The sequence below is a fragment of the Dipodomys merriami genome, unplaced genomic scaffold (genome assembly GCF_024711535.1).
Source record: "Dipodomys merriami isolate MVZ:Mamm:240054 unplaced genomic scaffold, mDipMer1.0.p SCAF_185, whole genome shotgun sequence".
Classification (NCBI taxonomy): domain Eukaryota; kingdom Metazoa; phylum Chordata; class Mammalia; order Rodentia; family Heteromyidae; genus Dipodomys; species Dipodomys merriami.
Genome location: NW_027203215.1, coordinates 574,291 through 589,643, shown reverse-complemented (window position 1 = coordinate 589,643; position 15,353 = coordinate 574,291). Strand labels below are relative to the sequence as shown.

General features: G+C 40.3%; 1 protein-coding gene across 1 annotated transcript in view; it reads right to left on the bottom strand.

Moving 5' to 3' along the window:
- The window catches only part of Myef2 (myelin expression factor 2), a 29,654-nt gene extending 14,535 nt beyond the window's left edge, over positions 1–15,119 (bottom strand). Inside the window, exons 1-9 of the mRNA XM_070026615.1 lie at positions 14,910–15,119; positions 7,650–7,858; positions 6,382–6,434; positions 5,165–5,172; positions 4,973–5,066; positions 2,139–2,330; positions 1,111–1,264; positions 530–579; positions 351–414 (exon numbers count right to left, since the gene is read on the bottom strand). Of these exons, the coding sequence (XP_069882716.1) occupies positions 351–414; positions 530–579; positions 1,111–1,264; positions 2,139–2,330; positions 4,973–5,066; positions 5,165–5,172; positions 6,382–6,434; positions 7,650–7,858; positions 14,910–15,097 (1,012 nt within the window). The 5' untranslated portion in view covers positions 15,098–15,119. The remainder of the gene's footprint in view (positions 1–350; positions 415–529; positions 580–1,110; positions 1,265–2,138; positions 2,331–4,972; positions 5,067–5,164; positions 5,173–6,381; positions 6,435–7,649; positions 7,859–14,909) is intronic.
- Positions 15,120–15,353: the final 234 nt, after the last annotated feature.

Here is a 15,353-nt window from a genome sequence, read left to right as displayed (position 1 = left end):
CTGGGCACTGTTGCTGAGCCCTTTTGTTCAAAGCATTTCATTCTACCACTTTGAGCCACAGAGCCACTCTGGTTTTCTGGAGGTTAATTGGAGATAAGAGTCTCAAGAACTTTCCTCCCTTAGCTGTCTTTGAATCATGACCCTCTGATTTCAGCCTACAGAGTAGCTAGGAATACAGGTGTGAGCCCGCATGTGCCCAGCTTCTTAAATCTAGTTCTAATCAATACAATAAGACCATCTCCAACACTCCAAACTAATCCAAAACTGTGAACAACTTGGATACATGTACAAAAGTTTTGCTTATTAGCAAACCAAATAGGCTATTATTTCTGATAATAGCTTTTACTTACGTGGTAACTGTGGTGTTTTACTATCGTGTGAACGGTAGTCTTCATGAGGAACAGACTTGTCGTCCTAATTGCAAAGAAGTTTATTACAGTTAATATATTTCTAAAGAAAATGGTAATGCTGATTATAGAAAATAAAGACTGGAAGAGGTTGGAATTTAAAGTGATATATAAGAACTCACCATTTTCACATGCATAGGTCTATCAAATAAAAACTGTCCATTGAACATTGCTGTTGGTTCAGTTAAGGAAAGCCAGTTAATATGACAATAAAATTATACTGAACATTAAATTATCTTCTTAAAGGACTCTCCAACTAGTCTCTAATATTTTAACACCTCTAGAATTTACTTGTATTAGTCTCTTTCATATACTCAAGGAAAATCCTTTCTTTGCTTTATAGCTTTATCTGATGAATAAGGTATTCTTTTAATTCAACCACTGAAAAAAGAAAATTAACAAGGTAAGCATGATTGCTTTGAATGAGACTTGTTAATTAACAGTTATCAAAAGCAAGCAGGCAGACAGTGGCGGTAGAAAGGGAGAACAGAAAAGAGCTCCCATCAACCCTGTACTATGAGGCTAATTCAAGTTCTAAGAGTGATTTTAGTACATAGACACAGTCAAGTTTTATGTTCTGAAGAGTAAAATCTAACAGATTCCTAAGCTAGGCAACCTTAAATCCCAGCATGTCTAAAGAATGCTATCTATCTTCTGCAATGCGTTTTAGCAGCAAACAATACTAAAATACAGATCAGGATACAAATTGCTTGAACTGCTTCAATTGCTTGCTCAAAAGTCACAGTGCCCATCCCTCTGCTCTTGCCATCCTTGTCTTCTTTAATGTCTGCTCGCTTTACAGTTCCAGCTATGCTGAACACTTCCTTTAGCTTTTTCCAACCAACTTTGAAGTCAAGCTTAACATAAAATTGTATAAAGTTACATATCTAATAAGCCCCTTCCCCCATGTAAAAATACAACATAATCATTTTAAACTCTCAAAACTAAAAAGAACTATAAATGTTCAAGTACTATCACTATAAGTTGTTTAAAATCAGTTCAGCTTTATCTACTTCATTCCTTTATTCTTTTTTTTTAATTCTGCAAATCATATCTCAATGATTCTTCTGTACATCTGAAATTTAGACAACTATTTTCACCAAGAGAAGTTCAGTTTGGGCAAAGTATTGTCCATTCCAATTTCAAGAGCTCAGAACAAATGACAAACTAAGCACAGTATATACACTCACAGATATCAAGGCTACAAGAATGAAAATCCCACTGGGCACCAGTGGCTCATACCTGTAATCCTATCTACTCAGGAAGCAGAGACCTAAGGATTGAAGTTCAAAGCCAGCCTGGGCAGGAAAGTCTATGAGACTCTTATCTCCAATTAGCCAGCAGAAAACTGGAAGTGGCACTGTGGCTCAAGTGGTAGAGCGCTGGCCTTGAGCTGAAGAGCTCAGGGGCAGTGCCCAGGCCCAGAGTTCAAGACCCACACCCAACCAAAAAAAAAAAAAAAAAAACCTCCTTTCTAATATGAACAGATATATGTATAAAATAAATAATTTCAAGAACTGAAACTGTTTATAAATTCCACCGTTCTGTTTTAAAAATCCTCAATACTTGTATTAGACTCTCACCTCAAATTGGGTTTGATTTTACAGTAACTAGTTTCACTTACTTAGTAAAAAAATAAGCAATCTTCTAGAAAACTGTAACTCATACATCTAACTATACAATCTCATAATTAGACCCAAGGATTCAAACAAATTTTAGACTAAAACTTACATTAGCAACAAAAATTGTAGAACCAAGTCTACCAGCTTGCAAATTACTGATAACCTCAGGCGGAATGTTTGGATTATTGAGAATTGAAGGTGGCAAATTCATCAACCCTGATCCCATGTCTGGGACGTGTCCTCCTGGAAATGACCCTCCTGTTCGTTGCAATGCTCTACGGGCGTTTTCTCCATCAGGATCCTATTAACACATTGAATGTTAAAAGCTTCGAAATACAGCCATAAATCTATATAATTAAAATAAGTTCAAATTCTACAGTAATTAAGCCATCTGGCTCAAATTATTGAACCTCTTATTTTTTTCTCATCCAAAAAATTGAGTCCCATAAAAATGTGCAAACTGGCACAATATTTTTGTCTCCAGGAATGTCAGTTACATGCCTTTCTCCAATCACTAAAGTCACTTGAGAACTTGAAATTAGTTTAATCCTGCCTTCATGCTAGTGAGCAAGCATGGCCCATACACATAATGTGACTCCTTTCCCCCGCCCTGCAAAAAATACAGGATGCCCAATAGAAGATCAAATTAGATTAACTCAAAGCTTTTCAAGAGTGTAACAGACTGTTATAGAGGGATAATGGGGTGTATGTAATTGGTAAGTTTCCCTCTGAACAAAATACAATTATTCACTCTCTAACTTCTTACCTTCTTCAATAATAATTATATTCTGAGATAGGAGTAGGAGAGAGATAAAAGAATCTAAGTATCCAAGTAAAGAATTAAAATAGGCATTGTTTAAGTCTATTAATTTTAAAAGAGAAATATTCTATCTGAACATAAAAAAGCCAGTTTAAATATACTTCTCACTCTCATTCTATTAGGTATAATGCAAACAAAAAAACAAAAACACATACACACAAATATATAATATATAAACTGACCACAGACTATCATCTGCAATGTCAAATAGTTACAGTAAAGGAAGCCATCAACTCTACTGTCTGTAAACTTTATTAAGCAAATTCCAATTTTTTTTAAAAAGGGAGCTGAAAGTGTGGCTTAGTAGTAGAGTGCTTGCCCAGAATGCATGAAGCCCTGGGTTCGATACCTCAGTATCACATAAACAGAAAAAGCTGGAAGGGCACTATAGCTCAAGTTGTAGAGTCTCAGCCTTGAGCAAAGAGTCTCAAGGACAATGCCCAGGCCATGAGTTCAAGCTGCAGGACAGGCAACAAAAAAAAAAAGGAGAGAGAGGGGGAAGGGAGAGGCAGGGAAGGAAGGAAGGAAGGAAGGAAGGAAGGAAGGAAGGAAGGAAAGGAAGGAAGGAAGGAAAAGAGCTGGGCACCAGTGGCTCATGCCTGTATTCCTAGTTACTCAGGAGGCTGAGAAGTGAGGATCAAGGTCTGAAGCCAGCCCAGGAAAGAAAAGTCCATGAGACTCTTATCTCCAATTACCTCCCCCCAAAAAGCTTTCACAGCCAAGATGGCTGTGAAAGGATGAATACATTTTTCAGTACTAAGAAATAAAAGCGTTACAAAAGTAAAGAAATAAACATCAAAATATTATAAAACTTTAAGTTTAATAAATATTTCAGATCTGAGAACTCAAAAAGCATGTAAGAACACTAAATTTAGAAGAGTACTTACCTATGTGGGAAAGAAGACAAAACAGACATTTCTATCAAGATACATATGTTGTTTGTGCTTAACATTAATAAAGCATATTTCTATGATTTGATTTGTCTTATGTGTGATAACTATTTATAATTATATATGTATATACATAAAACAAACAGACTAACAGTTTTTATTCTTCTTTCCCCCATTCTGTCAGCCTGTTAAGTCAGTGACTGCTAATTTTTAGAGGTTCTTTATTATTTACAACTACTCTAATCTCCACTTACTTATGTGGGGAAAAATTGTAATGTTAAGATCTTCTAGAGAACTGGAAGTATACTTTCCTTAAGATTCATGCCAACCACACATTCGTAAGTCAAAAATTCCCAGAAAAGGGGATGCCTTCAGTAATCTTAATTTTAAAAGATCTATTAGATAAATCCTTCCTCATTCAGTGAGAACAAATTTGACCATTTTTCCCCCTTAAGTTAAAAATGGACGCATCCTGCATCAGCCAGAACCTCATAAGTATTCCACAACATGCTAAAACTTTAAAGAATATGATGATATGGCCTTGGTTTTTAGCATCTAATAAACTATTTTTTTCTAAGTAACAGTGGAAAGAGCCAGGCACCGGTGGCTCTCACCTGTGACCCTAGCTACTCAAGTGGCTAAGATCTAAGGATCACAGTACAAAGCCAGCCTGGGTAGGAAAGCACGTAAGATGCTTATCTCCAACTAATTACCAAAAAATCCAGAAATGGAGCTGTGGTTCAAGTGCTGGAGTGCTATCCTTGAATAAAAAGGCTCAGGGACTGCGCCCAGGCCCTGAATTGAAGCCCCAAAACAAGCTACTTAAGAGCAAATAGGAAATCATGTACAAGTAAGTTTATCATTAGTACACAGTGCTTTAACAAGCATTTATGCTTAAAATTTTTTATCAAATACATTACCAAAATGAAAATTTAACAAAAGCAAGAGCCAGGTACTGCTGGCTCACACCTGTAATCCTAGCTACTCAGGAGGCTGAAGTCTGAGGACTGCAGTTCAAAACCAGCCTGGACAGGAAATCCCATGAGATTCTTACTTAATAAACTACTCAGTAAAAGCCAGAAGTGTTACTATGGCTCAAGTGAAGGCACTAGCCTTGAGAAAGAGTATCTCAGGGATAGTGCCCAGGCCCTAAATTCAAACCCCAGACCACCCCCCCCACACACACACACGCTTACACTTAAACATTTAAATTCTAAATATAATTAATCTTACCTCTTTAATATTCAGAGGTCTTCCACTAAGGTCATATTTGTTCATAGTTTCTAGTGCTTTCTTTACAAATTCTTCATCTTTGAATTCAACCACACTTCATAGGGAAAAAAATGTATAAAAATATTTATGTATTAAGAGCCTTTTTTCCAGTCAGAAGTTTAATTTGAACTTAAGATAGAAAAAAATTCTTACCCACAACCCTATATCCAAGTAGATTTGTCAATATATGCAAAAGAAAAAAAGTTTTAGATCAGTAGATGAAGTAAATGGTGGATTCTAACATTTCAATCAAGAGTAATTAATATAAAATCATGTTTTGTTTTTTATGCCACCTCCAGAACATAACAGGCAAGAGACCACAAATTTTTGATAAAATTTTAAGTCTAACGCTTTGAAATGGTAGAAATAGCATGTAACAGCTTGGAGCACATTTTCCTTTTTTTCTTTTTTCTTTTTGTCAGTTGATGGAGCTGAACTCTAGCCCTTCTTAAAACTAACATTCAATCAACCCAAGTAAGAAACTGAATGCTCCATTATATGTGGTCATTACCGGCACAAATACTTTCAAAGTATGTAAACAATATATTTTGCAACTCTAATCAAAAGAGCAAATAAATGTTTTATTCTTATTAAAGTTCTCTATTAGATTAGAACTGGCTGCACACAATTTAATAGCACCCAGTTTCAAGTATGGAAAAAACTCACCTATGTTAAAAAAAATTATAGAACCATATTTAAAAATAATTTCTTGTGATTATTGCTTATAATGCCATTTCAATGTGATAACAAAGTTTTATTTCTCATGTACCCAACTAATGTTTGTTAATACAATGAAATAGTTAATAGCTTTCCATTATATTCTTCAGTATATTTTATTCCAGTTGCTAAAAATTAAAATATATTATTAACCAATTCATCATGTATCAATTTAATCATCAATATCATTCATACCAACTGGTCAGAGCACTGCCTCTTATGTAGTCCTGCAGGCTACCAAATTAATCTGTTCAATAAAAATTTCAAAAATACATTTTGAATTAACACCTTTTAGTTATAAGCCTCTCCTAAAACTCTTAGGAAATAGTATCAATTCAGCAACTTTTAAAATATCCCTGAAGACATCAAAGTACAACATAAAATTCCTATGGTAAAATCTTAGCGGCTAAGAAGCATTACCTTAAACATTAGAAAAAAATTGAATGTCCTTTAAAACATTTACAAAACCCATCCCTTCCAAGCAGCTAGTTTGGTTGGTATAAGTGTCAGACTTGCTAGTATAAAGCCTCAAATCTTACATAATAAAGTAAAACGAAATGAAACTTAAGTTTCCAAAAACTGGTACATTATACAAAAAGTAAACTGCTGAGGAACTTTTAAACCTCAAGCAGATGATTGCCCACAGCACTTACCCTTGATTTTCCTTCCGCATCCTTAAAGAGCTCCACGTATGTAACCTCACCAACTACATAAGACATACAAAAGGAAGATACCAAGAAACAATACATTTAAACACCAGTATCTTGCTTTACTGCACACCTGTGCACAACTCTACAGAAAAGCACCTATTATTCACCAACAATCAAAACCAGACCAACATACCTCCTGTCAATGGCTATGCAAATTTAACTAATTTTCAGAAATGTACATCATCCACATTCTCTAAAAAAAGCTAACCACTATATTAACCTATTTCATACTACAGATCATATTTTGGCCAGCATGATATAGTTGGTGAACAAATGCACATATAAATACAAATGGTCCCTTGGCCTATCATATTAACAACATTAGCGCTTTTCAAATAACTTTGGTCAGCCTACACACAACAGCTGTTTTAAGGTGACTTGCTACCTGAATGTCTTCAATCATGTTTGCCATCAGTAAACTCAATTTACAAGTCATGCTTCACAGCAAGCCACACACTAAATAAAGTCAATGAATAAAACCAATCAAATAGTTGTCACCTTACAACAGATACACCAATGCAATTTTTTAAATTTATTAGAAGAGATCAGCCTCAAAGCCAAGTACATAGTTAACAGACAGTTGAAACAATTTTTCAAGAGGTAGCAGAACTAACTTTTACAAAGTCAAGTATTAAAATTATTTTCCCCAAAACCAACCATGTATATAAGATGAATGTTTTCAGATTAGCCTGAAAACAAAATTGCAACCGCAGTAACGCAATTTTAATATAGAACTGCAAAGACAGCATCAGAGCAGTCATGACAATGCAAACAAAATGAATTCCACAGCCAGATTCCAGACTCCACCAAGATAGTAACAAAACAGCTTTTGGAAATATATAGTCAAACCTTATTGTTCATACATTAACACGCTAAATATATTGTAACTAATGCAATAGTCCCTTAAAATCTATAAAGCTTCAACTAGACAAAGCAAGCACATTAACAAAATTCTTGGTGGCATGCAAATGCTGGCTCGCTACTATCCCACCAAAATGGTAAAAAAGAAAAATACTTCATTTATCTCTACTACATTGTAATGCAATTGTTGTGTCAAGGGAAAGGAAGTGAAAAGATTAGTTCATATGTCAAGAAATAAAAATCAGATTTTTGAGTCTGTGTGGCTAAGAGGAATAAAAAAAACCTTGCTTAGTTTCCTCCCCTTCCTACATGAAGATTATCCAACAGTGGGTTACTTCAGAAATAGTTACCTTTTTCTCGCATCAGATCTTTAATAGCTTGCCATTTCATGTCATAAGGAATGTTGCTAATGAAAACTCTGTTTCGATTTGGACCCTTCTTTTCTCCACTGCCCAAATTCTTGTCTTTTGAATAAGGGTGAAATCGATTGGCCTTCTTATTTCCAGTAGATTTTTCTTTTAAATCAGATTTCTCTTCCTTCACGGATTCATCATTTTCCCTGTAAATTAAAAAAAAATGCCCTTTAGTTGTACTTCTAAGAATGGAAGTCTATATTGAACAAATAATTTAATACTTCACAAAACTTTCAACTAAACTGAACCTTAGCTTAAGAGCTTATCCAGTAACTTTGAATTATCCAATGCTCTGTAAAGCATGGGTTTGAGCAATTAGCGAACCTGACAGTGTCTCAGTTAACAATCCTCACTTTCTTTCACATTAAATTATTGCAAGCATCCAAAAACCCAGTTTTCTCCCATCACACTACTTGTTATTACAGGGGAGTGTTCATGGTGCAGCCCATTATCCCAGCTACACAGGAAGTATTAAGTGGGAGGATCTCAAGCTGGCCAAGCAAAAACTTTCAAGACCCTATCTAAAAAAGGGATAAGCATTGCCAGGTATTGATGGCTCATGTTTGCACTCCTAGCTACTCAAGGCTGAGCTAGAGAGGAGTTAGAGAGGCGACTAAGACCTGGAAGATGGACATTCAAAGCCAATCCCAGGCAGAAAAGTCCATCCGACCCCAGCTCTAACTAGGCAAAAGTCTCAGCTAGAGGTGTACGTAGCTCAAGTGGTGGTACACCAAATGAACACAAGTCCTGGTACCATTTTTTGTTCCTTTTTTTTTTTTTTAATTGTAAAGATGCTGTACAGAGGGGTTACAGTTACATGAGTAAGGTAATGAGTACATTTCTGGTTGAACTTGTTACCCCTCCTTTTAAGGTCAAAATTCTAAGTTTAAACACCATTACTGCCCTCCCCCTGCCTCCATCAAGATATTAGAAAAGTTCATCTCTTGAAAGTTAACAGGATTCTTTCTGGAACTTTCTCCTTTTATTAAAAATATAATCTAAGCCTGGTGCCAGTGGCTCATGCCTGTAATCCTAGCTACTCAGGAGGCTGAGATCTGAGGATCGAGGTTCAAAGCCAGCCTGGGCAGGAAAGTTTGTGAGACTCTTATCTCCAATAAACCGCTGGAAAACTGGAAGTGGTGCTGTGGCTCAAGCGGTAGAGCGCTCGCCTTGAGCTGAAGAGCACAAGGGCAGCGCCCAAGCTCAGAGTTCAAGTCCCACGACCAACAACAACAACAAATACATATATATATATATATATATATATATATATAAAATCAAAATATAGTCATGTCTAGATATCAACATTCGTATATTCATAAGAAACTCAAATTTCTTCTATTTACAACTTTCATAAATACAGAAAATTTATGTGGTATCATAATATCTTCATGCTGAACAGTTCCTTAGTACTAGTACCTATACGATGAGGAGACAGGTACAGGAGAGAAGCAATAACACATGAGTCAGGATTTTCTAAATCTTATTTAATGAGATGTAATTGGAAAAATATCCTATCTGTAAGACCGGAATCACAGTGCAACTATTATGCTGCTATACAGTCAACCACAAGATAGAAATACATAGAAAATAGGTATATATTTAAGATGAACCCTATACTTCAAAGTTTATATTCAAGTTTATAGGGCTTATATGTAAATCTCTAAGGTTTAAATGTAAACATATTTAAAATGCAATTTATCTTTCAAAAGGAATCTTTTAGAACAGGCTTAAGTTAATATTACTCTAGTGAATTTGCAATTATTAAAGCATCTATTTTAAGGCAATATTTCACAGCATATACTAATGAAATTATCTAGGAATGATACTCAGGAATCCTAATTTTTTAAAGCTTCCTGGATTATTCTGACAACCAACCGTATTTCATAATCTAGGGTATAAATTATTTTCCAAGTCATTCTGACAGTGTACACACTACAGAACTCCACACACACCTGTTTTACAACATGCTGAGCTTCTTACAACACTACTCTGTGAGCAGGCATAAACACAGCATTACCTTTATGAATAAAGGCTATATCCTTTGTATCAGCAGCATTTAGCATGTGGGCTGCATTTACCATGTATTTAATGAACAAGAACTTTTGAATGAACACTTAATAAGTATACTATCCGAGTACAGACTGTATTACTGTCTGCCAGAAAAGCTGCTGGAATTAAGAGACTTTCTACCAAACTTACTTTTCCATCTTTCTAGACCTTGATGGGGACTTGTTCACTGCCAAATATATTCCCTCATGAGAAATGATACGACCTAGAAGGGGTCTTCTCTCCTGTCCAGAAAGTACCTTCCTGTCAGAACAGAGTACTACTCTTGAAAATGGAGGCAAGCAGCCAAGAGGCACAGAGGCCTTTTCTCTGGTTCCTGGGTATAGCAGATACAATGACAAACTCTTCCTCTTAATCCCCTAAGAATTCATTTACATAACAGGGAGCCTAGGCAGAATTCAATGGATGTTTGTAAAATAAGTCTTTGTTCAGGTAAGCAGGTACCTGTATAGTATCAACATAAAAATCCCTTTTCTTCTATTTACTTTCCTCAGGATGAAACCAATTGTGAAATTGCATAAAATTCCGAAATATAATGTCCTTCTATTTCTGACCTGGCAGGGAGGGGTGCTGTCCATGAATATGGTAAACATTTGCTAACAATATTCCCACAAGTTCATCAAAACAAAAAACAAAAAAACCTCTAATTTCCTAACTGTACGTTCTTCAAAATATTTTCTTAAAGGGTGACAAAAGAGATCAATTTATTTTTCCACAATTAGTAGCATCTTTTAAATACCACTATAGATAATTTAGTAAGTTTTATCTACAGAAGATATATTAGGTTAGAGGCTAAAAGGGTTCACTTCATTACCAAAAGCCAAAGCTCCACAATTCCTGAATTCTGTGTCATAAATACACTATGAAGAGAAAGTTAAAAATAAATGCAAAAACTCTTAAAGAAACTATGATATCAAAATAGTGGTACTATATCCAGAATTCCATATACTAATTCTCAATCTATTCATTTTGGCAAACTCTCCTTTTTAAGGCATTTAAAGAATCTAGTCACTTTTATCTGCCTCTGAGAATGAATTATGCCTAACTCAAATAATAGTTTAAATAGAGGAAAAATCAATATCCAACATCAAATGAAAAAAAATAGCACTAATGTGTGATTTTTAGAAGCATAATGCTACAGTAGGAAATTCAAAGTGAATCTCAATTTCAGAAAAGAAATAGAAAGATCTCAACTTCATATCTCAAGGAACTGGGGGGGGGGGGGAAGGGAAGCCAAAAAAGTTAGTTAAAAAGAAAATAGCAAATAGCAGAACATAAATAATAAAATAATAAAAGAGTTGATTTTTTTTTAAAAGGGCAAATAAAACTGACAAACACTAAACTAGCCACTAAGAGAAAAAAAAAAATCTTTAAAGACTCCTCAAAAACCCAAGAAAGAGCAGGGTGCTGGTGGATAATACTGTAATCCTAGCTACTCAGGAAGCTGAGATCTCAGGATCACAGTTCAAAGCCAGCCAGGGCAGGAAAGTCCTTGAGACTCTTATCTCCAATAAACCACTAGAAAACCGGAAGTGGTGTTGTGACTCAAGTGGTAGAGCCCTTGCTAGCTCTGAGCTGAAGAGACAATGCCCAGGCCCAGAGTTCAAGCCCCACAACCAACAAAAATCAACAAGAAGATAAATTACAACTGACAAATGACAAGAGAATCCAAGAGAGTTATCAACTGATAAATACAAATGACAAGAGAATCCAAGAGAATTATCTAACAATCTGGATGCCTTAGAATAAATTCCTAGAAACACACAGCCCACTACATGAAGAATCATGAAGAATCAGAAAGTTCTAAGTGGAAAAGGAGACGGAATCAGTAAGAAAAACTCTCCCAACACTAAAACTCTCTGGATCTAATAGCCACACTGATAAATTCTAACAAATGTTTATCAATAACAGTCCTGTAACTCTTCAAGGAAAATACTGAATGGAAGAGGACTGGGAAATATTTTAGGAGGCTAACAAGACTCTGATATCACAAAGCAAGACAAAGATACTATAAGGAAAGAGAATTTTGTATCTTTGATAAACACAGATGTGGAAAAAAAAATTCGTATCAAAATAGTACATAACTAAATAAAACAGTATATTAAAAGGATCATACACTAGGATCAAGTGAGAATTGAATGTAAGGATGTTTTAACAACTCTTAGAATAAAAAGGCTGACATACCCATGTTAGACACAAGCAATAGGCTCCAGGACACTACCCCTCATCCCAGAAAAGGCCCAGGTCCTTTATAGGCTTTTAAAGGCTCAAGTCCTTTATATAAAATGTTTATGCATATAACCCTAAACACAACCTCCTAACCTCAAACATACTTGAAATCATTTCTGGGTTACTTATGATACTAATACAATGTAATTACTAGGAAATAAAATGTTACACTGTATTGCTCAGGTAACAGTGACAAGAAAAAGCTCTTGTAAGTGTACAGTATAAATGCCACTTGGGAGGAGAGTGTGTTCTATCCACATTCAAACCAGCCCAAAGACAGAGCTGACTGTTTTTATCACTCCACTGTGTTTCACTTCTATTTTAATGCCAAATTCCCTGAAACTCAACATTTTGGTGGGCATGGTAGAACGTGCTTTATGCAGTTTGATTTCTCAATAACTGAGGTACTCGCACACTTTCCGCTCAAACTCCATTGAGTTTCAATCTCTAACACCTGCCGCCACTTCTCTTCTGCCCACTCAAACTCACCTAAGAGCAAGACTGTCATCAGCAAGTTAGGGAGAGAGCTATATTCAACCAATCCTGAAACGGACTGGTCCAGGCCATACTACACAGCCTCAGAGACTTTCACACAGGAGAAAAGTCAGAAAGACATTTACCTTCCCCATTTGAGTATAAGTGCGTGTTTACTTCTTCCTGCTCTTGAGACAGACCTGGGAGGGGGAAGGGGTGCTTTCCCTTAAGTAGAATCACACTGTCAATTTCAGGGTTGAAAATAAATGCTGGACTCCATACAGCCCCCCCCCCCTCCCAGAGAGGTGAGGGAGTTCTACGTCCCTATCACACTGCCTGCTAACTGAAAAACGTTAGGCACTTGAGTCGCCTAAATGGTTTATGGGCACTGGTGACAGAAGCAACCCTAAAAGTGGCAGGCTTTCTTTACTGAAAGGTGTGAGCCCTGGTGGCTCACACCTGTCATCCTAGCTCCTCGGGAGGCTGAGATCTGAGGACTGAAGTTTGAAGCCAGCCTGGGCAGGAAAATTCCATAAGACGCTCCTCTCCAATTAACCAGCAAAAAAAAAAAAAGCCCAAAGCAGAGCTCTGGGGCAAGTGGTAGGGTGCCAGCCTTAACGAAAAAGAGAAGGGACAGTGCCCAGGCCCTGAGTTCAAGCCCTAGCAAGAGTGTGCGTGTACACACACACACACACACACACACACAGATGCATTCACACACAATCTTATTTAGGGGATGGACCGTGGTCCAGCACTGGAACCTGACATGAGACACTGCATAGCCAAATGTGTGTGTGTGTGTGAGTGTGAGTGTGTGATGGCGATGGCTGTGTGTGTGTCTGTGTGAGTGTGTATATGTGTCTGCGTGTGTGATGGGGGATGGCTGTGTCTGTGGTTGTGTGATGGGGGATGGCTGTGTGTGTGTGATAGGGGATGGCTGTGTGTGTGTGATGGGGATGGCTGTGTGCGTGTGTGTGTGTCTATGTGTGTGATGGGGATGCTGTGTGTCTGTGTCTTGTGTGATGGGGGGATGGCTGTGTGTGTGTGATGGGGGATGGCTGTGTGTGTGTGTGATGGGGGGATGGCTGTGTGTGTGTGATGGGGGATGGCTGTGTGTGTGTGATGGGGGATGGAAGATGGTTGTGTGTGTGATGGGTATGGCTGTGTGTGTGTGTGATGGGGATGGTTGTGTGTGTGTGTGATGGGGGATGGCTGTGTGTGTGTGATGGGGGGATGGCTGTGTGTGTGTGTGATGGGGGGATGGCTCTGTGTGTGTGTGTGATGGGGGATGGCTCTGTGTGTGTGATGGGGATGGCTGTGTGTGTGTGATGGGGGGATGGCTGTGTGTGTGTGATGGGGAGGCTGTGTGTGTGTGTGATGGGGAGATGGCTGTGTGTGTGTCTGTGTGTGTGTGATAGGGGGATGGCTGTGTGTGTGTGTGTGTGTGTGTGTGTGATGGGGATGGCTGTGTGTGTGATGGGGAGGCTGTGTGTGTGTGTGTGTGTGTGTGATGGGGGATGGCTCTGTGTGTGTGTGATGGGGATGGCTGTGTCTGTGTGTGTGTGATGGGGGATGGCTGTGTGTGTGTGTGTGTGATGGGGATGGCTGTGTCTGTGTGTGTGATGGGGGATGGCTGTGTGTGTGTGATGGGGGAGGCTGTGTGTGGGTGATGGGGAGGCTGTGTGTGTGTGTGTGTGATGGGGGATGGCTGTGTGTGTGTGATGGGGATGGCTGTGTGTGTGTGTGTGTGATGGGGGATGGCTGTGTGTGTGTGTGTGATGGGGGATGGCTGTGTGTGTGTGTGTGATGGGGGGATGGCTGTGTGTGTGTGTGTGTCTGTGTGTGTGTGATGGGGGGAAGGCTTTGAAAGACGAGGTCGGAGGTGGGGGGGGCCTTGACATCATCCTTGGATACCCCGGCCTTCCCAACGGGGCCCAGATGTACACACATTTACACACACACACACACACACACACACACACGAACACACGCCCTCTGCAAACCATGGCGGTCTCCGAGCATTAGCTCCAACGGTCTCCAGCTGCAGTCAGGGAACAAGAGGAGAAGGTGCCCCCCCTCACCCCCCTCCCCCCCACTCCCCACCCCCCCTCCCCCCCCACCCCCACCCGCCGCCACCCGCGACCTCGGGGTGCCGCGCCCCCGCGGCCCCCACCCCGCCCCCCCCCCGGGGCCTACGGGCGCCCGGCTGCACCTGCTCCGCCTGTGCGCGCGCCGCGCACGGCCCGGGCCGGACGCCAGGCCGGAGCCCTCCCCGCCCCCCCCCGCACCTCCCACCGGCCTCGGGGCCCGCCGAGGCCCCGCCGAGGCCCGGGGTCCCCCGAGCCGCCGCCGCCGCCGCCCGGCCCGGCCCGGCCCGCCCCTCAGCCCCTCAGCCCCGCGGCCCCGGCCCGGCAGGGACAATACATTTTGACGCCGTTGGAGCTGCTGCTGTGCGGCGGCGCCGGCTTCTCGGGCTCCGGGGGCTGCGCTTCCCGCCGCGGCTCGCCCGGCGGCTCGGCGGGCTGAGGAGGAGGAGGAGGAGGAGGAGGAGGATGCGGGGCGTGCTCCCCGGCGGCCGCGGCCGGCACCTCGGGCTTGTCGGCGTCCGCCATGCCGCCGCCGCCGCCGCCGCCGCCGGCTCCGCCTCGGCCGCCCGCCTCGCGCGCGCTGGGGGGGGGGCGGGGAGGGCTGGGGGCGTGGGGGGCGGGGAGGCCTCGGGACGCGACAATGGCGGCGGCGGCGGCGGCGGTCGGGGAAAGCGCTAACGGATCCCGATTTGAAAAGGCCCCGAGCGCTCACGCCGCGCCCTGGATCTCGCGAGAACGGGTCGAGAGGCTGAGCGGGCTCGGGAGAGCGTGAGGGGGGAGG